The sequence below is a fragment of the Neopelma chrysocephalum genome, unplaced genomic scaffold (genome assembly GCF_003984885.1).
Source record: "Neopelma chrysocephalum unplaced genomic scaffold, ASM398488v2 Primary Assembly neopelma1_129, whole genome shotgun sequence".
Taxonomy (NCBI): Eukaryota; Metazoa; Chordata; class Aves; order Passeriformes; family Pipridae; genus Neopelma; species Neopelma chrysocephalum.
Genome location: NW_020897791.1, coordinates 1131635 through 1152860, shown reverse-complemented (window position 1 = coordinate 1152860; position 21226 = coordinate 1131635). Strand labels below are relative to the sequence as shown.

General features: G+C 49.4%; 1 protein-coding gene across 10 annotated transcripts in view; it reads left to right on the top strand.

Annotated features, from left to right (window-relative positions):
* ADGRB1 (adhesion G protein-coupled receptor B1) overlaps window positions 1-21226 on the top strand; it is a 292967-nt gene that overhangs the window by 63194 nt on the left and 208547 nt on the right. For all 10 annotated transcript variants that reach the window (XM_027698585.1, XM_027698589.1, XM_027698588.1 and 7 more), the window contains exon 2: window positions 17724-18644. In XM_027698585.1, the coding sequence (XP_027554386.1) occupies window positions 17897-18644 (748 nt within the window). In that variant the 5' untranslated portion in view covers window positions 17724-17896. The remainder of the gene's footprint in view (window positions 1-17723; window positions 18645-21226) is intronic.

Here is a 21226-nt window from a genome sequence, read left to right as displayed (position 1 = left end):
GGAGTGTAATTATATTACATTTGTATTTGTGGTATTAAAGCGTGTCAGAGAACATACTTATCATAATTACACTGCAATTGCTCTTTTACAGGAGTGGAATTACAGTCACCATATTATGAAATATGACAGTATTATCTTCTATATTATTTGTATTAAAGTACAACTTAGAGGGCCTTGTAATCATTGTCTGCTTAAGAAGAGAGTGATTTCCCACCGGGATCAGGACACAGACCCACACTGAGCTCTGGTAAAGGACTCTGACTCAACAACAAGATTTTTGGCACGTGGTCCTGGTGTGGAGTCTGGATCTCTATTTTGAGATCCAGTTTTTGTATTCCCATAAGTTGTCTGCAGCTGCTGCTGAATTTGTCCCAAAGCCATGGGGGCAGCAGTGGTTCACAGACCTGCCCACAAAAGTTTGTTTGCTGGTGCAGGACTAACCCAGACACTTTGGGACCACAGTGGCTTCTCCAAAACCGTGCCCTGCTGCAGATTCCCATTTCCTTCCATGGACAGATCAAGGAGCCTTGAGTGGACAGGCTCAGATTTTCATCTTTGTCTTTCAGTCATCTAAGGAGAGTTCAAGGCAACCCTTCTAAGTATTTAGTGAAAGGTGTCCCTGCCCACGGCGGAGGGTTGGAACTGGATGATCTTTAAGGACCCTTCCAACCCAAACCATCCTATGACTCTGTGATCTTCCAGGTGGTCCTGCCTACATCTTAAACATCAAAACCCAGTGGTTGGAGCATTACATCACCAAACTGAAAACCCTTATTTTCCCAAGTCTTGCGCAACTTGTGCACTTTTCCTTAAAAAAGCTTCAGGTAAAAAGCACATATCTCTCCATATTGTGGTTTGACACGAAAGTTGTAGTGGCACAATCTACTTTATCTTCTCTTCCTGACCCTGGGATCTTCCTGCATCCTCCACAGGGTCATTTCTTAGCCTGAAGAGGTCTGCAGATGAGCCGAGGATGTTGAGCAGAGAGGTAGGGATGCAACACCCATTTACTTCACCTGCAGCTCCCACAGTGATCCTTGGCAGGGAGGAGTTCATGCTGTACTGGAGATTCACCTTCCAGAGTCAAAATGCAGGGCTCTCCTAATGAATATCCATTGCCATCATTGTTTATTTACTGAATTAAAATCCCAGTTTCTTGAGGAATGTCTGTACCCTTGGAGCTTGGGCTGCCAAGGGCGGAAACAAACAACCTGAACCAACATTTACTTTCTGCAGTATTTATGATTCACCAAAACAATTGCTCTTGGCAATTCTGCAAAGCAGGAACTTTATTCCAGTAAAAAATTAGTTGGACAAATATACTGCTCGGGCAAGAATTTGTCTGAGTGTGTGGGCTCCTTCCAGGATATTCAAGGAGCTCCGAGCAGAGGAAGATGAATCAGGATGAATGAGCCAGAGAAAAATCAAGAAGATGCATAAAAGAGGTCTTTACAGCTGCATGAAAACAATATGTAGGCATTCAGCTCAGGAATAAAGAGATGGATTCCTGGTCCCACTGACGTCAGTGAGGCTTCTTGGATTCAGTGAATAACTTTGGATCTCTAATCAAAGACGGATGGTACTTAATTCCAAAGAAAATGGCTGCAAACTATACAAGGAGGTTCCCACACTGTTTGAGTTCCATCTCCAACTCCATTTATCACCAGAGGCTTCCTGAGATATGATGCCCTCAAGATATTAACGCTGGAGTTGCTGAGCCTCTTCCTTTCCTCTTTTCTCATCCTTCGCCCATAGTGTTACCGGTGACAGATCTTTAAAATTCTAATCTTATTTTTCCTTCTTCATCATCCCTGGTTTTTAACCAGCTTTTAGAGATTTTTGGGTTCATGCAGAGAATCATCATTATTTGAGTCACTTGTGAAGTGAATAAAATGCCACAAATTATACATCAGGGCTGTTCCTGTGGGCCTGGAGCAACAGAGAAGATAAGCAAAGGAGCCTTCTGCCAGGGGCAGACTGAGTTGGTGAGGAGAGATCTTTATCCTGTCGTAAATATTCTGAGCAATTCAGAGGGGTGGGGTATGTTCAGGGTGATGTGCACAGCTAAACTCAAACTGAGAATACAATGTAGAGAAATTAGATTCCTGTGATAGGTGGGGAACATGATGTCTGTAGTTATATTTCAAGCTCAGCTGATCTTCACCATCTAAAAGTCCCATTTTCCATTCATCCATCTCCCCACAGTGATGCTAAATTCCTTCAGTCCAAGGGCTGGGACACTTTTCCCTTTTGTTTTTTTTTGAGGCTCTCATTTCATTGAGCTTCTTTCTTAGCCTGTGAAGTGAGGCAGCATTTCTGCCTGGTTGGTTTTTAATTGGTATTAGTTTCCAATCGATCAGATCTCCTAAATCATAATCTCAGGAGGTGCTGATGATGCTTAACATCAGTTTGTGTGTCCTTATCCTTACTGGTAACTCAAGAAGGAAGATAAGATTCACCTTGCAGAGGGGTTGTGAGGAGAGCTGACCAGTCATTCCAGTTTCCACTTAGAGACTGCCTTTGTGTCATTTTGGTGGGAATAAAACCATTGCTATTATCACTGAAAAAGATTGTATGGACTCCCCATCCCTGGGAGTGTTCAAGACCAGGCTGGATGAGGCTCTGAGAAACCTGGTCTGGTGGAAGGTGTCACTGCACGTGGCAGGGGGGTTGAAACTAGATGATCTTTAAGCTCCCATCTAACCCAAAGCATTCTGTAATTCCATGCCAATAAAAAAAATGGAAAATATGAAAATTGCAATGACACAATGACCCTCATGTTCCTGCTGTTCCTTCTTGGTCAACGGTAGAAAGTGTTGCTGAGGTTTTTTACAAGTTTTCCAGGGTCTGTGGTTGACCCTCCAAGTTCACTGGTCTTTCTCCTAAGCAGGATGTGCAGGGAAATCTTCTTGTAGAGCTGGATTCGATCCAAGTTTGTAAGACCAAAGACATTTCCAATAAAGTACACAGGGGTCACATAACTGCATTTGCTCGCTGAAACTTTGTTCTGCTGTAAAATTTGCTGCTGACTTGCACCTTTATTACCTGAGTTATACAATATACTTCAAGATCCCCAGAATGGCAAGGACTGTAGAACAGCAATGTAGCAGGATTAGCTGTTTGCCACAGCTCCTGTCCAGGACTGCTGTGCTTTCCCTGCGGTAGGTGGGACTCAGGAAACAAATAAGAATTTCACTTGGTGCTGTTAAGATTGAGTGGGCAGACAGGACCAGGGTCCCTCTGACTGGCATGGACCCGAAACAGCACCATTTCTGCTCAAAATAGCCTGCCACAGGCAGAGACATTTTGTTTTTGCTTAAAGCAAACAGAGTTGCTAAGAAACGAATATTGCAGAGATGGAAAATCCACAAAAGGTTTGACAGTCGCTGAGTGGTGCAGGAGAGGTGGAGTGGCTTGGCAAACGTGGCCATGCAGCTATCCCAGAAGAGCCAGAGGATTCCACGGTGCTTCCAGCAGAAAATCCATAGCTTGCTCCTTGCATCTTGCCTCCGTCCTGCATGTTGCTGATGAGGACTGAGAAAACAGGGGTATAAGAGGGACAGGGCCCTGTGATCACAGAATCATGGAATGGTTTGGGTTGGCAGGGACCTTCAAGATCATCTCATTCCAAGCCCCTGCCATGGGCAGGGACACCTTCCACTAGCCCAGGTTGCTCCAAGTCCCATCCAACCTATCCTTGAATACTTCCAGAGATGGGACAGCCACAGCTTCTCTGGGCAACCTGTGCCAGGGCCTCCCCACCCTTACAGTAAAGAATTTCTTCCTAACATCTCATCTAAATCTGTGCTCTTTCAGTTTAAAAACATTCCCCCTTGTCCTATCACTATCTGCCCATATAAAAAGTCCCTGTCCCTCCCTTTTATAAGCTCCCTTAAGGTACTGGAAGGCCACCATTGGAGCTCCCCTGGAGTTTTCTCTTCTGCAGGCTGAGAACAACCCCAGCTTCCTCAGCCTGTCTTTGAGGAGAGGTGCTCCAGCCCTCTGATATCTTTGTGGCTCTTTGTGAAGCCATGTCTGTGCCTCCACCAGTGATGGCTCCTCTTCAGACTCTGTTCATGGTGCCTCATCATGATGAGAGTCAGTGACCATGTTGGTACCAACTTTCCCAGGGTGTGGAAACACATCCCTGTGTTTAAGTCACCGTGGAGCCTTTGGAGAGAGTGATCACCCGTGGCTACAAAGGAGGCAGCTTTTTCCCTCCACTGTGCCCCAAATTTTAGCTCCCTCAATGCCCTGTGCTGGAGAAGAGATCTGACATAACTTCCTCCCCAGATGATAAATGACAGATTCCCTGCACCCTAAAGGTGATGCTCATCACGTTCGTGACTGTGTGCTTGGGGTTTCTCCTTGAATGATGCTCCCAGAGCAGCGTGGATGGAAAAGGTTCCTGAAATATGAGACATTCCAGGGATTGCTGTCCCCTGCTGGGGCAGAGTGAGTGAAAAACCACACGTGATCACTACCTATAATAACTGAAGAGCCATCCCTGCTCTCCAGTGCATTGCTGTTATTGTTAGGCGTGCTCTTCAGGAAGGTGGGATTAGGGAAAAAAACATGAAATATTAAAATAGAAGACACAAGCAAAGCAAAACTAAGGCTGAGCCAATCCAGCTAATAAAGGATGCCAGGAGTTGGTGTTAATTTGTGTCTGATTTAAAGTGCTTGGTGGGTGGAGAGAGAACAGCCCACAAGAAGCAGCTGGGCTCCTTTTCCATCCCCCAGCCCTGCTGTTGGAGCGGCATGGTGGGGGAAAGAGGAGCTCACAATCAGGCGATTCATCCCCACGCTGTCGCACTGTGCAAAGGCAGAGGAGAAGGAGGGAAGGAGGGAAAGGCAGAGAGAAAAAAACAGAGATCCAGTTCTCATGAAAATCGTTGGCAGCGAACATTGTGCCTTTGCTCATCTAACCAGGATTGACCCATCCTATCCACTTTTACCGGCTCCTTGTGGGATCCCAAAGACAAAAAGGAGACAGATTAATGCTTCTCCTCACCTGGTTGTTCTGGTCAGGTGTGCTGAGGGATGAGGGGAGTGCTCTGATCTTCCCTGGTGGGGTTGGCAGGGCTCACAGTCTTCTCTCAAGGCCAAAGTTGGTGATTTATGTGCAGAGATGGGTAAGACAGAGACAAACCCCCCTGCTGATGTGGCTCCAATGCAAAGGTTCACCCGAGCCAACAAAGGTGATACCTACATTTGTTCCCCACAGGGAGATCAGAGAGTTGGGGCTGCCCAGAGAGGTTGTGGATTCCCCATCCCTGCAGGAATTCAAGACCAGGTTGGATGGGGGCCTGATTAACCCTGGACAAATGGTGGGGGTGTGGGAACAAGGTGGTCTCTAAGGTCCAACCCAAACCATTCTATGATTTTCTGACTCTCTGATCTCTACCACCCCTCAGCTCTTCCACACGAGAGAACACCCCCTTTGCTGTTCGTGTCCATTCACTGCCTCTGGGGCTGCATCCATCCCTGTAAATAAATGAGGGATTAAATGCAGGCATGAGTGTGGTCCCGTGATCATGCAGACCGTTTAATTACTTTCATGCTCCCTGGTGAAGTTTTGGCCCAAGACAGTGCCAGGACACAGTGTGGAGGATGCTTGAGCCAAGGGACTCTCCTGCAGGTCTGTGGGATGAGGCCAGCCCCTTCCAGAGGGGAGGAGGGCTGAGGTGTGTGGCCCAAGCTGTGCCATGCCTGGTCCCAGAGCCAAGGAACAGCCCCTGCTACCCATCCTTCAGTAGTAGAGACGTAGCCCCGTGGAGACAGACAGTGAAAGGGCAAATTAGCATTTATTTGGCACGTGAATTTCTGTTCTTCAGGAACAAAAGGAGGGCCATCTGCTCATTGTGTCTGGCACCACGTGGGGGCTTTCATTTCCAACCAACCTGTGCTGGATTCCAGTCTGCAACTCGATTTGGAGATGCCTCAGGCTCTCCAGGTATTGCCCTGGGAGACTGAGGACTTCCACTGTGCCCCTCTGTGCTGGGTCATCCTGTCCTCTGGGCAAAACAGGCAGTGATCCTCATCTCCTGGCACCTTCCTAGAAGGGCTGCTCATCTCTCCTGCATTTCCTGGTTTACTGAGGCAGGTTCCTGGGATGCACGGGTTTGTCATTGCAGAGATATTCAGGAACACCTGGCTCTATCCATGCTGCTACCTTAAGGTGAGCTTTCCTTAAACAGTGCTGGGCTGGAAGCAGGAGAATGAGGCTCAAAATCTTTCTCTGGAGGAAACTGGAAGCAGAAGAATTGCAGGCACATGGCTTTGTAGCTAAATTCCCCTCCAAGGTCTTGGGTCTTGGGTAGTAACCTAAATCTAAGCCCTGTTGTCTGCAGACCTCCAGCTCCCCTCCAGCTCTTCATTTCAGTGCTGTCTGCTTGTCCTCCCAGCCAGAAGTAAACACTCAAACAACTGAAGGAGCCTGTGAAAATCACAGGTTTTGCTGTCAATTCTGTGATGAAGCATCAGCAGAGCCCTTCTCAGAATAAATATAAACCATTCTCCTTCAGTCCTTCATCTTCATCAAGGCTGCACACAGACAGCTAACTAACCCCAGCCCCAAACCAACACACTCTCAGTGCTGCACAAATCACTCCATAATGTCCTCCATCATTTCCTGTGATTGAACAAAGCCAAAGAAAGTGAGAGGAGAGGAGAGGAGAGGAGCCCTTTGCCTCCCCATAACCTCCCTGCTTGCCCCTCACCACTAAGCCATCCTCCCTCCCATGTCACATTGCTCAAGGGTTCCTGGAGACAGGACTGAAAAGGGGAAAATCATACTTCTGTCTTGTTTATGCAAATCCTGAACTACTTGTCATGAGACTGATGGATGAGATGCAAGGAATAATCCAGCTTTTTAGAGCCTGTGCTGTGATTGCATCCCTCTGCCAGCCTCTCTGCACTCCAGCATCCTAGGATTTATCACAGGAGAGCCTAGAAGGCAGTTTCTGCCCTGAGGTGTCTGCAAGGAAAAGAGGGATCTCCAAGGACCCTTTGCTGTTCATCATGTTTAGCTCAGGCACAGCAGTACATGGATGTGGACACAACACTCCAGAAGAATTGAAGTCAGGGTAGATAACCATCCATCCCAGGGACTGCTCTCCCAAGCAGGACAGTGGCTCCATGGAGGATACAGCAGGGTGAACAGGAGGACATGGATCAGGCCAACCCATTTTGGTTGGGAGGTTTAGCAGTGTGGATGTGACGTGTGACACTCCACTTAGTTTCATGGACGTGGTTTGTTTGGCAGCGTGGACACACATCTTGTGGCTTTGGGGTGGTTACTGATGTTCCTCTACCTCTCCATAGTAAATGCAAGAATGGTTATTGAGGGAAGGAACAAAGATCATGGAATCATGGAATCATAGAATCATAGGGTGGACTGGTTTGGAAGGGATCTTTAAAGGTCATCTACTCCACTCCCCTGCTTCCATGGGCAGGGACATAGCAGGGCTTGGTTTGAAAGGGACCATCAAGATCATGTTCCAACCCCCCTGCCAGGGACATCTTCCATCAGACCAGGTTGCTCAAATTCCATTCAACCTGGCCTTGAACACTTCCAAGGATGGGGCAGCCACAACTTCTCTGGGAAACCTGTTCCAGAGCCTCACCACACTCATCATAAAAAATGTCTTCCTCATATCCAGCCTATACCCACCCTCCTCCAGTTTAAAACCATCTCCCCCTGCTGTGTCACTACAGGCCTTGGTGAACAGCCTCTCTCTTTCTTCCAAGACCTGTGTATATATTGAAAGACTGCAAAAAGGTCTCCCTGGAGCCTTCTCCTCTCCAGGCTGAACACACTCTCTCAGCCTGTCTCCACAGCAGAGATGCTCCAGCCCTCTAATCACATTCCTGGCCCTCCTCTGGATCCACTCCAACAGGTCCATGTCTTTCCCATGCTGGGTGCCCCAGAGCTGGGTGCAGTGCTCCAACACTGAGGTCTCTCCAAAGAGCAGAGGGGTAGAATCACCTTCCTCAACCTTCTGGCCACTCTTCTTTTGAGGCATCCCAGGTTATGGTTGGTTTCCTGGGCTGCAATCCCACATTGCCAGCTCATGTCCAGCCTCTCATCCATCAGTATCCTCAAGCTCTTCTGTTCAAGGCTGCTCTTCATCCATCATCCTCCAGTCTATATATTGATATTGGGGATTATCCTGACCCAGGGCCATCCAACACCATCTGGATGAACAGTGAAAGGCTGAAGAAAAGGCAAAGAAGAGGATACACTCCGAGACTCTCAGTTGCATCCAAACCATCATGCCCAACAGCAATGGATTGTCTTGTCCTCCACAGATTCCCTAATTCATTTTGTCACTCTTTTAGACCTTTAGTCTCCACAGCATCCTGTGGCAATGAGGTCCCCAATTGAATTATGGGCTGTGTGAAAAACTACTTCCTTTTGCTTGTGTTCAGCCTTTGGGGTCAGCAGGGAGGGCTCTCTGCGTCATGAGGCTTAATTCACTGCTGCTCCCCACATCCCTCGAGGGCCTTGGAAACAAGGTGCTGCAGAAACGCACATATTTATCATTCTTTTGCTTTTTTTTTTGAAAGTTTCTGCTGCTTCAAGGTCATGGCTGGATCCAAATCCATGGGAACTTGGGGCTTTAAAAGGGATTTTCTACATCTGTTTCTCTCCACCTTTAGGGGCTGTGCTCAACTTGGTAGGAAGGTTCCACACTCTGCTCAAGCTCAGATATTTCTCCCCCCCCCTACGACACTGGGAAGTTCCATTTGCCCACATTAGTGTGGTATCAGAAGACTCCAAAGTCCCTCATTTCAAACTGCGTAGTAGGAGATGGAACCTCTCCCACAACTAGAGCAGTCCTGGAGTTCCAGTTCTCTTGTGCTCCTCACTCCATAGACAGTGAAAGTAAGTCCAGAGATGGTCACAGTGCCAAAAGAACCTATATTGTAGCCACAGCCTGAATTTCCATCCTCCTCCTGCTGGAAAATTGCAAATCTGAGCAATAGTATCTTATGGTCCTTCTGTGTGCAATTTAATGACGTCCTCACTGGGCACTGGGAACTGAAAGCCTAAAATTATGAGCTGAATTCCTGTTGTCAGAAGGGAAAATGTTCCCAATCCAGTTTTAACTTTGCTGAGACGGCAGCATTCAAAAACAGCACGGTGCACCTTCAGGGTTGCTGGAAAATTGGACCCTGATGTATTTTTACCTTCTTTTCCCAGCTGCTGCCTAGGAAATCTATCCCCACCGTTGGAGTAGCATCGACATTGTTTGTCTGATGGGGAAACTGAGGCACAGCCACTGAGGGAGAGCACAAAGCCATGGAAGGGGTCAGAAGAAGAACATTAAATCTTCCACAATAAATCTTCCATACAACTGGGGCTGGTCCAAGCTTCTGGTTGAGGTCTTCTCCCTGCTGCTGGTCATGCCCAGCCATGTGAGGAGCTGGAGAGCAGGAAAGTGGAAATCAACTTTCCTGGTGCTGGGAGAAGCACTAGGATTTGAGCTTCTGCAGATCCTAATCTGGAGCAAAACCAGATGTTCATCCTCTTTTCTTTCCCTTGGGCAGCCCAGCTTCAAGGTGTCATGGGGCAGGCAAAGTGCCAAATCCAGTTGTTATTCCATCCCAGGGGTCTGGGCAGATGGGGCAGGAGCAGAGTTCCAGGTGTCTTGGCCAAAGCACCTGGTTTTCCTTTATCCTTTGCAGCCATCTCTGTACCAGTGACTCCAGAGAGCCAGGACACAGAGGAACATAGAATGACTTGGGTTGGCAGGGACCTTAAAGATCAGCTCGTTCCACTCCCCTGCCATGGGCAGGGACACCTTCCACTAGACCAGGTTGCTCCAAGCCCTCTCCAACCTGGCCTTGGACACTTCCAGGGATGGGGCAGCCACAGCTCCTCTGGTCAACCTGTGCCAGGGCCTCCGCACCCTCCCAGGGAAGAATTTCTTCCTAAAACAAGGCCTGAAACACTGTCCCCTCACTGCCTACACAGCTCAGGACACTTCCTGGTGAGGTTTTGGCCCCAGCCAACAATCACAACCCCAGACCATGCCAGGGCACAGCTCAGGAGGGAGCAATAAACACTGGGAAAGGCTGTTCTGCTTTGGGGATATGCAATTTAGCCACAGGGAACATGAGATGTGTCAAAGGTCTTGTCCTCAGGGGCCAAAAATTGAGCCCTGCTGTGTGTGATTTATATGGCATGCACAGGTGAACCTCAGGACGTGCACTGAGCTCTGCCTTGTGCTTGTGCAACCCTGGGAATCACAAAGCCTAGTTTTGGCTTTGCCAACCGTCTCTCTGCCTGTGCAAGCCTGAGCTTCAGCAGGCACACACAGCCCCTCCCTAAATATCCCCTGGCCCCAGGGGGCTCCCACTTAGCTCCCCAGCTAATGCCAGTGCTTTTAACCTCCAGCTGAATTCCCAATCAATTGAATCCCGTTCCCCAGCTCAAATGGAAGTGGTCCTGCCTGGTTTGTGCCACTCATTGGGATGACCTTGCCCTCAAAGGCCCTCTTGTGTAACCCTCACAGGCAGGAGCAGGGTGGGAATGTAGGGAAAGAAACCTCAAAGGGCTGCTGTGAGCACTAACAGGCAGGACAATAAGGCAACAGGGAAAATGGGATTTTTCTAGGATTTGCTGGTATATTTTTCCAGGATTTTTTCTGGCAATGTGTGTGGCTTCTCGGGTGGTGCCCCTGAAGGGGATAGATGGGATTTCGGGCAGGCAGAGGATATGGGTGATGCTGGCATGGGGGGAAGGCTGATCCTCCCAGGATCAGAAGGATTGTGAGGGTGAGGAAATGCCTGGGAACAGTGTGGAGCAATGACCAGCCTGAACTCACAGCAGCCTGTGCTGCAGCCCCACAGTTAACTGGAATTTAAACCTGTTTTCCTTAAACTGAGGGAGAATGAGGCAGAGAAAGATGTAACACTGTGACCTCCATCAACAGCCTTCTGCCAGCAACTCTATCGGCCCCTTGACTCCAACCCATCCCAGTGTCATTCAGTCCTTGAGAAACTCCCAATCCTTGTAATCCTCCCAACAGGCCATGGAAAAAAAAACACTGCACTGGCGCAGGGGGAAGCTGAGGACAAACACAGCTGCAGATCAGGGTGAGGTGGTACTTAAAATACACCAAGTGACAGACAACATCTGTCTGAAGCTGTGCTGGACCCAGCAGAAGGTCCTGCAGAGCCCCGAGCCCCCTTCCCTTGGGCAGCCATATCTGGGAGCAGATGCAGCACATCTGGCCCTCCTTGTCTGCCAGGCTTTTCTCTTCAGAGGTTTTCTGGATCCTAGATTTTCAGGTCCAGTCTTTGTGCTCAGCTGTCTCCTGATCCCAACTCACTGGAAAAATCACCCAGAGCCAGGGGCTGAGCCTGACTTGCTAAAACCTGGGAGTTTTAGCTTTGAGCCCATCTACAATTAACATGACCTGGAGCAGAGGCCTTCGTCTTTAAGTTGATCTAATTTTGGGATGAAATCCCAGTTGGTTGGACATGAATTGCCATCTCCAGCACTTTGCTGGAGCTTTTCAGATCACAGAGAGCTAGAGAAAAGCAGAGGATGCTTCTTCCATCCATCTTTTCAGGTGGGAAAACTGAAGCATGGATTGGCAGAGATGCTTAACTCAGCGTGTGCACAAATCCAGGACTCAAATCTGGCCTCTGGGTCCCCATGATGGTATCTCCCCTCTGACCAGTGTTGAAGGAGATCACAAATGGGATGGTTTGGAGTTTCCTCATGGGGCATTCCAGTATGATCCATTTCTAGATATCACCTGTCAGCCCTTTTCCCAAATCCCCTCTTCCAGCCTTTGAAAATTGCAATAGGACTGGGATTCTGCCCCACAAGCCAATCCCCATCACAGAATCAAATATTTCCCACCCTGTTCATGCTGTTCCTGCAGGCTGTTACACATCTGCTGTGCTCTACCCCTAAAGCAGATGCTATTCCAGCTTGGAGTTGATCAAAACTGGGGATGAAGGGTGCTGCTGTGTATATATAATTTATTAACAGAGCAGGCAGGTGAGATTCAGGCTTTCTCTGCACTTATGAGACTCAGAGCAGAGGGCAGCACATCAGACTCTACAGTGGTGCAGCAAATATTCCAGGATGCGAGAGGTCCAAGCAGAAACGTGTTTTTTGCAAATGAATCATAGACTAACAGAATTTTTTGGGCTGGAAGGGACCTTAAAGACCACCCAGCTCCACCCCACATCCCATGGGTAGGGGCATCACACAGGTCTGAGCCCTTCTTGACTCCTCTGCGTGTTGTCAGTTCACAGATGCCACCGTGTTTTTCCAGGCATTTCCACTCTGTTTTTTCCCTCACAGAAAGAAAATTTCCAAGCTGTTGCAGCATTTTTTTTCCCCTTTTAGCAGTTCCCTGTGAATAAGGACAGAGCAAACACTCCTTTCCTGTGTTTCCTCAGGGTGGCAAGGGACTGAGCGTTTCGGGGCCAGGCAGTTTTCTGCCTCTGGCAAAAGGGATATTTTGTTTGATACCTGGGGACCTTCTTACAGGGAAATGGGAAGCCCCAGGAAAGGAGGATTAGCTTGATGAGAGTGGTTTTCACCCTGCTGGGATGTCAGCCATGTACCAAGGTCAGGAAAAGGAAAAGCAGAGGGAAGCAAATCTTGGACAGTGGCACACCCAGAGCGAGTGGACAGAGTGAGGGGAGTTGGGACTCGGCTGAGACAGCAGGAACAGATAAAGGGGAATGGTCCCACAGGCAGCAGTAGGAAAGGATGTCCTTTCTGCAGTCATTTTGATCTTTTTCCCTCTTTTTTTTTTTCCCATGGAGTGGTTGTGTGTGTTTGTGTGTGTGTCTAAGAGTGCCCTCCATTGGCCACATCCAGGCTGCTGCTCCAAGGAGCACGACCGAGGGAGGTGGTGGATGCTCAGCCGGGGTCGTTGCCCTTCCCGTGAGGGAGGAATGCGTGTGATGCACAGGCTCTGCAGAGCAGGGCACAGACAGGGCATATTCCAGCACTGCCGGGAGCCCCCGGGCTCCTCCTGCTTGGGCAGAACCGAAATCCCTGTGCTGGGCACAGCTGGACACAGCAGTTTGGAGGGGTCCATCTGGAAGGTCTTGGTGAGACAAGGTGAACTGGCATCTGGGACAATTCAGGCAGAGGGTGAAGGCAGTTTTAGGCAAGATCAGGGCACACCCTGTTCCCTGCTCACACGTTCCATGCTGCCTGAATCCCCAGGATGGGTGTGGGGTGTGCTTGGGCCATGCAAAGTTGTGCAGAGTTCAAGCAGAGCAGTGGAAAACTCCAGCTTCAGACCTGGATCTTTTTGATTTATCATTACTGCAGGAAGATGATGTCCACCCCCAAACAGCTCATCATGGTGGTCTTAGGGCAAAGGTTGGACTTGATGATACCGGAGGTTTTTTCCAACCTTAATGATTCCATGGCTTGCAGGCTCCAAAATTCACTGGCACCAGTGCAAACTGGATGCCTAAACTCCTTGGGCAGAGCAGGTGCCAGGTGTAACCTCGAATTTCGTCCTTGCCTGGTTTTGATTTAGACTGTGAGGGTCTGTCTTAGGTTGTGTTTCTGATCCAAGCCTGCTCCAGTGGGTGCCAGAGTGGGATGGGAAATGCTCAGCAAGGAGGTAGAAAAAGTTATCAGGGTTTGTGAAGGTGCAAGAGCTGTGCTGGGGGTTCACAGCTCTTCATAATCCCCTTCTTTGCCACCTCTGACACCTGCTCAAGGAAACCAAGGCAGAAGGACCATTTGGACCTAAATTCTTTCTGTGAGTTGCTTGGGATGAAAAACTGCCTCTGTCAAGGTCACACAAAGACAATGATATTTTTTTGTCCTTTGGTTTGTCCTTGAGAAATGCAGACAAGGGACAGCCCAAGGTCACCTGCTGTCCCTGAGCTTTACTCTGCCAGACACATCCACCAAGCACAGGACTGGAAGGAAAGGGAAAGGGAAGTGGCATTTACTCCAAGTTGGAGCCAAAGGATGGGACAAAATTCCAGAAATAGCCAGGCTACCTAGACATTCGCTGTGACAACATGGGAATATGGACAAATTTGACTCTGTGCCATAGGAACGTGAACTCCAACACTGGAATAATCTGTTTTTTCATGCATTTAATATCACTTCTGCAGGCTGTAGCCTATGGTTATATGTCCCCCTTGGGAATTTTTTTTTTTAATTGAAATGCAGAAGATGGATCTCTGCTGAAATGCAGCAGCCACTCAGCTGCCCATTGCACCTTCCCTCCCTGACAGGTCCAACACCTGCTGAGCCAAAGATCCGGGTGCGGAGGGGGTTTTGCCTCTCCACTCGTGCTCTGAGTAAAGATTCCCACTTCAGCAAGGATTTTGGCTGGAGGAGAAAAAAAATATGTTTATGCTCCTTGTGGTGAAACCTTCCAGATGGGGCTGCACTGAGGGTAGATCAATTCTGAGGCCAAACACCCGTAACACGGCGTCCCATTAACGGGTCGGCTCAGTTAAAGTGTGTTGGCTTTTATGGTGCTTTTCCCAGCGAGGGGGAGTGAGGGGGGAGGTGTTCTGTGCTCACCACACCCTCACACAGGAGCACGTTCGTGGTCAGTGAGAAAAACTGAGTTTGGGGAGGGCAGGAGCCTTGGGCTGAATCCCAGGTGCTGAAGTTGCCAATAGGGACTGGATTTCAGAGCCAACCCTTTCTCCTGATGATCTTGTTGCTATGGAGGCACTGCTGGCTCCTCCTTCCAACTGGGAAAGGCAGGTTTCTTCACTGACTGGACCAGAGGTTAAGGTGACAAGAAAGATGGAGATACTATTTACAAGAGTATGTAGTGAGAGGACTGGGGGCAGTGGCTTCAAACTCACAGAGGGCAGGTTGATGTTTGATACTGGGGAGAAATTCTTCCCTGTGAGGGTGGGGAGGCACTGGAACAGTCTTCCCAGAGAAGCTGTGGCTGCCCCATCCCTGGAAGTGTCCAAGGCCAGGTTGGATGTGTCTTGGAGCAACTTGGTCTAGTGGAAGGTGTCCCATGGCAGGGGGATTAAACAAGATGATCTTGATGGTCCCTTCCAACCCAAACCATTCTATCATTCTATGATCCTTGTGTGTCCCTTCTAACTCAGGATATTCTATGATTCCATGATCCCTGCCTGGCTCAGCAGTGAGAAGTTTGTACAGATTTTGGCTTTGCAGAGGCTTGGAAGCAGCATGAGCTGCTGCTGCACTGCCCTACAGAGAGGGAGAGGAAAACCAGTGGCCCCTTTCAAAGTCTCAGACAGAGCAAGAGCCTTTCACTTCCCAAATCTGATATTTAAAGCATTCACAGTCATTTTTAGGCAACCCCTCCTGCTAACCAGGATGGCCTCTCTGGAAATTTGTAGGCTGTGTGGTTGATGCCTGTTGTTTTCACTGCAAGTAAGACCAGCTTTGCATCCGCTTTTCATCCCTGAAATCTGGCCCTGGAGGCAGGCAGGAGTCTGGCAAGGGGAGATTTGCACTGTGAAGCTTTGTAGGCTGCAAACCAGTCAGGAGTGGGGATCTGACTTGTAAAAAATTTAAGTGCAAATGCATTTGGACTCCATGCTGATTAGTGTCAGGTCTAACACACACTCAGGAATCTGCTGGCAGGGGCTGCAGTGACTTGAAGCTGGGATGAAACACAGTTTGCAAATAGCAGATCTGACTTTCAAGTTGCCTAACCCTTTCCTTCCCAAAATAAAAGCATTTTTTTGAAGACGAGGGGAGATACAGAGACAAACCTTTGATACAGAGCGAAGAGAGAAACCAAGGGGTGAACACGGCAATGCATTTGGCTTCTTGTCTCTTCCTAGATGCACAAGATGGTCTGTGGGCTTCTCATTTCTTATCTTTCAGTCTCTCCTGGGACTGGATTTAGCTCTGCCTGAGTTGTAGATTTGCTGGGAATTTGTATGGCTGCTGTGAAAGCTTCCTCTGTTTGCAGTCTGGGGAGGCAGAGCATGGTGTAGGGTGGGAGATGGCAGGATTGGAGAAGGGTGGTGTGGACACTGTGGGGCTGTGAGGTGGATCAAGGTGTGTTTTCCCTCCTCCCTTGGTGCAGGTTCCTCTCTCCATAGGCTTTCACCCTAATTCCTTCCTGGCAGTGCCACCACGGTCCCTGATCATGGAGAAACACATCCCAGATGATCTGAATTATTTTGGGGTTACAGCCCAGGACAGCGTTTGCATCTCAGGAGTGGGGCTGTTTGCACTCAGGCTTCAATGCAGAGGCCCTGAGCACTTGCTTTTCCCTAACCTGTGGACCACAGAGCCTCCTGAAACCATGGCAGTTGTCTGACTTAGCAGGAAAAACTCCCAAGGGTCCCATTTATCTGTTTGAAATTGGACAGCAGGTCTGTTTTGGAGGCAGCAAGTGCTGCAGGGTCAGGGCAAGCATCGCCCAAAGGGGAAACTCCTGATTTTCTACACCTGGGGTGAGCCAAGAGGGCAGGAAAGCAAAAGGCTGGAAAGGTGGGAAGGAAAAGGTACCATGGCTGCGTGTCCAGCAGTGGGGGAAGTCCTGTCCCACACACTGAGGATCTGCCCCTCCTGCCTGTCAATCCCTGAAGCTTTTAACAGGCCCCCTCCCCAAACTTGGGGGTGGTCACTGCATGGGGAGGGGGTACAAAATGAAGACAGTCCTGCTTATTTCTTCAGTACTCTTCTTTCTTCTCTCCTGAAAAGAGGGGAGATGGAGGGAAGGGGGCACTGGAGGGTTTTCTTGTTGGGGTAAGAAAGAATGAGACTTACAGAGGGTGGAGGAGCCTCTTTCTCATGAAGGGGGACACAGGGGTCTGGGCAGTTGAGCTAAAAAGGGGATCTTGGCTACAAAGGGTTGCAGGGATTGAGTCTCACCGGTCAGTGGAGGATGGATTTTACTTTTGCTCCAGGGATTTGGGGACTGAAAAAGGTCCTGGGGCTGGCAGGGAGGACTTTCACTCTCTGCAGATGCTCCAAGCCTGAGCACAGTGCCACAGGCTTTGGGGTGTCCTGCACACAGAGGTGAAAGGTGAGGCATCTGCCTGATGTGGGAAGACCGAAAATCTGCCTCTGTTGCCCTTTCTTCCTTGTACTGGGTGCACAGCTCCTTCCAGCCTCCTGTCTGGCCTCAGGGTTAGAGCAGGGCTGGGTTACTAAACAACAACTCCCTTCCCAGCACTGGTTTGGTGGAAAGGAGAGAGAAAAGGTGATAGAAAAAGAAGCTAAAAAGCAAGTGCTGGAGAGAGGAAGGGAGGAGGCAGAGCTCAGCTTCCCGTGATGAGCCCACCCTCCCCAGGTGCAGCCCGAAGTCTGCCTTAAACTGGCTCCTTTTGGGATGGAGAGGGCTGGAAACTCCCTAAACCAGAGATCAATGGTGTTTTCTTTGGGGAGATGGTTAAAATTCACTGCAAAGGCTCTGCTTGACTCAGCAGAGGGATCTGCATGGGCAGAGGGCACTGGGAAAGCAGGGCACAGATATGTTTTTCCCCAGCACCAGTCACTGTTGGGCTTCCCCCCCAGGGGTTGGGACATCCTGGGGATGGGGACACCCCCAAACTTAGCATGGGGATGGTGATGTGGGACTGCACCTTCCCCCAGTGAGATGTGCTGGGATTGGGGATGCTGTGTGGATTCTCAGCCTTGTGAAGGGTTAATAAAAACGACAGCAACAAACCACCACCAAAAACCCCAAATCCCAAATCTCTTCTTTTTCTCTCCTCTCCTCCTTCCCTTCCCTGTTTTGTTTTTTTTCCAGGTGTTCTTTATGGCCACAGGAGGGAGCTCAAATCCAGATATGGGAGGATTGGCTTGATTTTGGATTCAGAGCCTCTTAAACTCGCGCTTTTCCTATAAGCTGGTCCCTGTTATGTCCAGGATCTGGCGCCTGCTTGACATTTACTTTGAGTTCCAGAGGACCAGAGACCTAGGATGAGGAGCATTGGATCTGCCCTGAACCTGCTTTTGGTATCTCCACTCTACTTTGTGTGGACCGTGGTCGCTCTGGACCTGGCACAAACTCCCTGCACCACTTTGGTCCAAGGGAAATTCTTTGGGTATTTCTCCTCCTTCGCCGTCTTCCCGTTGAACTCCTCCCTCTGCTCTTGGATTATCCAGAACCCCGACCCCCGGAGGTACACTTTGTACATGAAGATCCTCAAGCCTGCCGGCGTATGTGACCACCAGCACATCCGCACCTACCAGTTCGACTCCTTCCTGGAGTCCACCCGCACCTACCTGGGCATGGAGAGCTTCGACGATGTGTTGAAGCTCTGTGATGGCTCCACACGCTTTGCCTTCCTCCAGTCCAACAAGCAGTTCCTGCAGATGAAGCAGACGGCCCCTCCGGGGGTGGACACCTGGCCCATGAGGTGGAAGCCCACCAAAGCTCAGGAGAGGGACTTCTCGGTGGAATACCTGGTGGTGGGCAACAGGAACCCCAGCAAAGCCGCCTGCCAGATGCTCTGCAAGTGGCTGGACGCCTGCCTGGCCATCAGCAGCAGCTCCCACCCCTGTGGCATCATGCAGACCCCGTGCTCCTGCTCGGGAGGGGAGGTCCTGGATCAGGCCAGCGAGGTCCTGGGGTTCACCAGGAAGAAGGAGGATTGCTATAAGGATGGGATTTACTTGGAGAACTGCGTGAGCAGCCCTAAGGACACCAATGGAGCGGAGTTCCTGGGTGAGTGGAGGGTGGCCGGGGGTGTTGGGGAGGGACGGATGGTTGGGCTCTGCTCTCACGGGTCTCACACTGTCCCCATCACCTCTGTGTCTGTATCTGTGGATGCCTGGCATGAAAACCTGATTTCCTAATTGACAGGCAGGTCAGGTAACCCTCTTTAGGAGCCTGAGACTGGAATTACAAAACAGTTTCCCCTAAACATATCCCAGATCGTTTCATTCATTCCTGGGGCTCGTGCGTTGCTTGTTTTACTCCTGCAGCCTCTGAGCTCCTCACCTGAGGGTGAGCAGTTTTCCAATGTAATTACAGATGTCCTAGAAAAGGCAGGATCCAAGCTCCCTCCCGAGGCAGGCTGCACTCAGCAGCCCCATCAACCCATTTTAATTCCTAGGGAAAACTTAATACTTGGGTCTGGTTCAAGGGAATGGCAACAGAAGGCGCACTCGTTTTGTTCCCAGCTTCATTTTCCTTCTGGAGGCTTTCAGAAAGAAAACTCACCACGATGCTTCCATGGGGTTACTTGGTGCCTTTGCTGGGGCTCATTCCTTGGATATTTCATTGGTGTTCCATCAGTGATCTTGAGTATGGTGTGGGCTGGAAAGGGGGAGGTGGAAGAGGCATGACAAAAAAGGGCTGTAAATAAAGGTGGGGTGATCCTGAAGTCTGATCTAGGCACAGGTCTGAGGAGGGAAATGCTCCTTCCAGACCTCTGACACGGCCATGAAAAAGCAGAAGGGATTAAGGGGGGCCAAAAGCAAAGCTATTTGTTCAGTACCTGTGTCAGATCTGCCCTGATGTGTTTGTTCTCAGTTCCCATCCCACCTGCCAGCACACAGGTTATGTAAAGGAGAGGTGTGATGCTAAATAGGAATTCAGGTGGCAGGGAATGGAGCCTCCAACTCAGCAAGGTTCAGGCCCTCACCTGGCCCTCACTCCAAGGTCTCATCTCCTTCAGGTGCTGGACTGAAACACCCTCTGCCACCAGCAGAAAGTTGGCATCTGCCCGGGTCTGGAATTCGGGGTTCTTGCCTGACTTTTGCAGCAGCCCCTGTTTAGGGTGGAATTTCTCAGGGTTGAGGGGAAGAGGCTAAATTTGCTTTGCAGCAGGAAGGAGGTGGCCAGGCACAGGTCCAAGCCGTGCAGTGTGATTCTCCTGCAGAACTGCAGCCTGGCGTTAGCAGAGAGATTAGTGTGTGATCAGGTACTTGTGCTTCTGTCAGAGTGTTCTGGGGGAGGTTTTGTTTCTCACTGATCTGTGAATCAATACATGGAGGCAAACGGCCGAGCCATAAATCCTGCAAATTAGTTCTTCAGCCCTGCCTCCCTCTCCTGCTCTGGGCACACGGCTCTCCAGATTTTGGGGGTTTGTTGTTTGTTTTTTTTGTTTCCTTTCACAATGCCCTTTTCTCCTGTGTGAGCAGCCTGTGAGGAGTAGAACCTCTGCTTCCTCCTTGGGAGTGATGAGAGCTCTGTTCAGTCAGATGTCCTGCCTTGGGTTTGCTGATTGGGTGATTTATGCATTCCACCCCAGCAGTGTGACCTTTCTCACTTCAACCAAAGGTGAAATTTGAAATAAGATTTCCAGCAAATCCTGAAGCATTCAAGCTTAATATTGGCTTTTTGTAAGGATCTCTCCTAGCCCAGCTCGAGTGCCTGAATGTTCCCAGCAAGTAAATATGAAAGAGGCTCAGAGGTGGCTGAATCAAAATCCTTTTTGGGTGTCAAATATTTGTGGAGTGGAGATAATTTTTTTTTGCTTGCTGCTCACATCTGCTCCATATTGAAGACACAGGATTATCATCTCCACTGGTGGGTTGCCATCCCCACAGAGATGATGCTTGCAGGGGACCAGGCCTCTCCATGTGCTGCTCTGTCTGTCACTGTGTCTGTTTTGATTTATGCAAAGGCTTGATCAGGAAGATGGAGGCGAGATCCAATTTGGACAGGGAGTCAGCAATCCCTTAACAGCACTTGGTGGGTGGAATATTTTGATAGGGTTCCTGATTTCCAAGTGCTGATGCTGGTTATTGCAGTCATTGCCATTCTGATTGTATTTGTAGCATTTTCTTTTTCCCAACACGTGTTTATTATTATTTTTTTTCCCCTCCCTGCTGCTTTCTGAGTCATTTGTTGTTTCTGGGCCTGTCTTGACGCTTTCATCTTTGAACAAGTGTAGATGTGTGAGATGTGCTAATCTACTCTGATGACTTTGAAGGCACATAAGGAATGTGGAAGGTGTCCCTGTCCATGGCAGGGGGGTTGGAACTGAGTGATCTTTAAGGTCCCTTCCAACCCAAACCCTGATTCTGTGAATTCCCAGATACCACCCTGAAATGTGAAGCCTGACTTTTCCTAAGGTGCCTTTTTATTCCTTGAATATTTCCAAAGCAAATGGAACTGGTGCAAATCTACAATGGGATGTTACCTTGGGCAAAGCCATGGTTTGGGTCACAGTCTGGGGGTGAGATCCCTGCAAAAAGCGTCACTCCAAGGAGACCCTGTTGCTCCAGAGCTACTGGAACACTCAAAAACCAGTCTGTTTTCACTCATGGGCAATGATTCACACCAGGTTCAGGTTCACA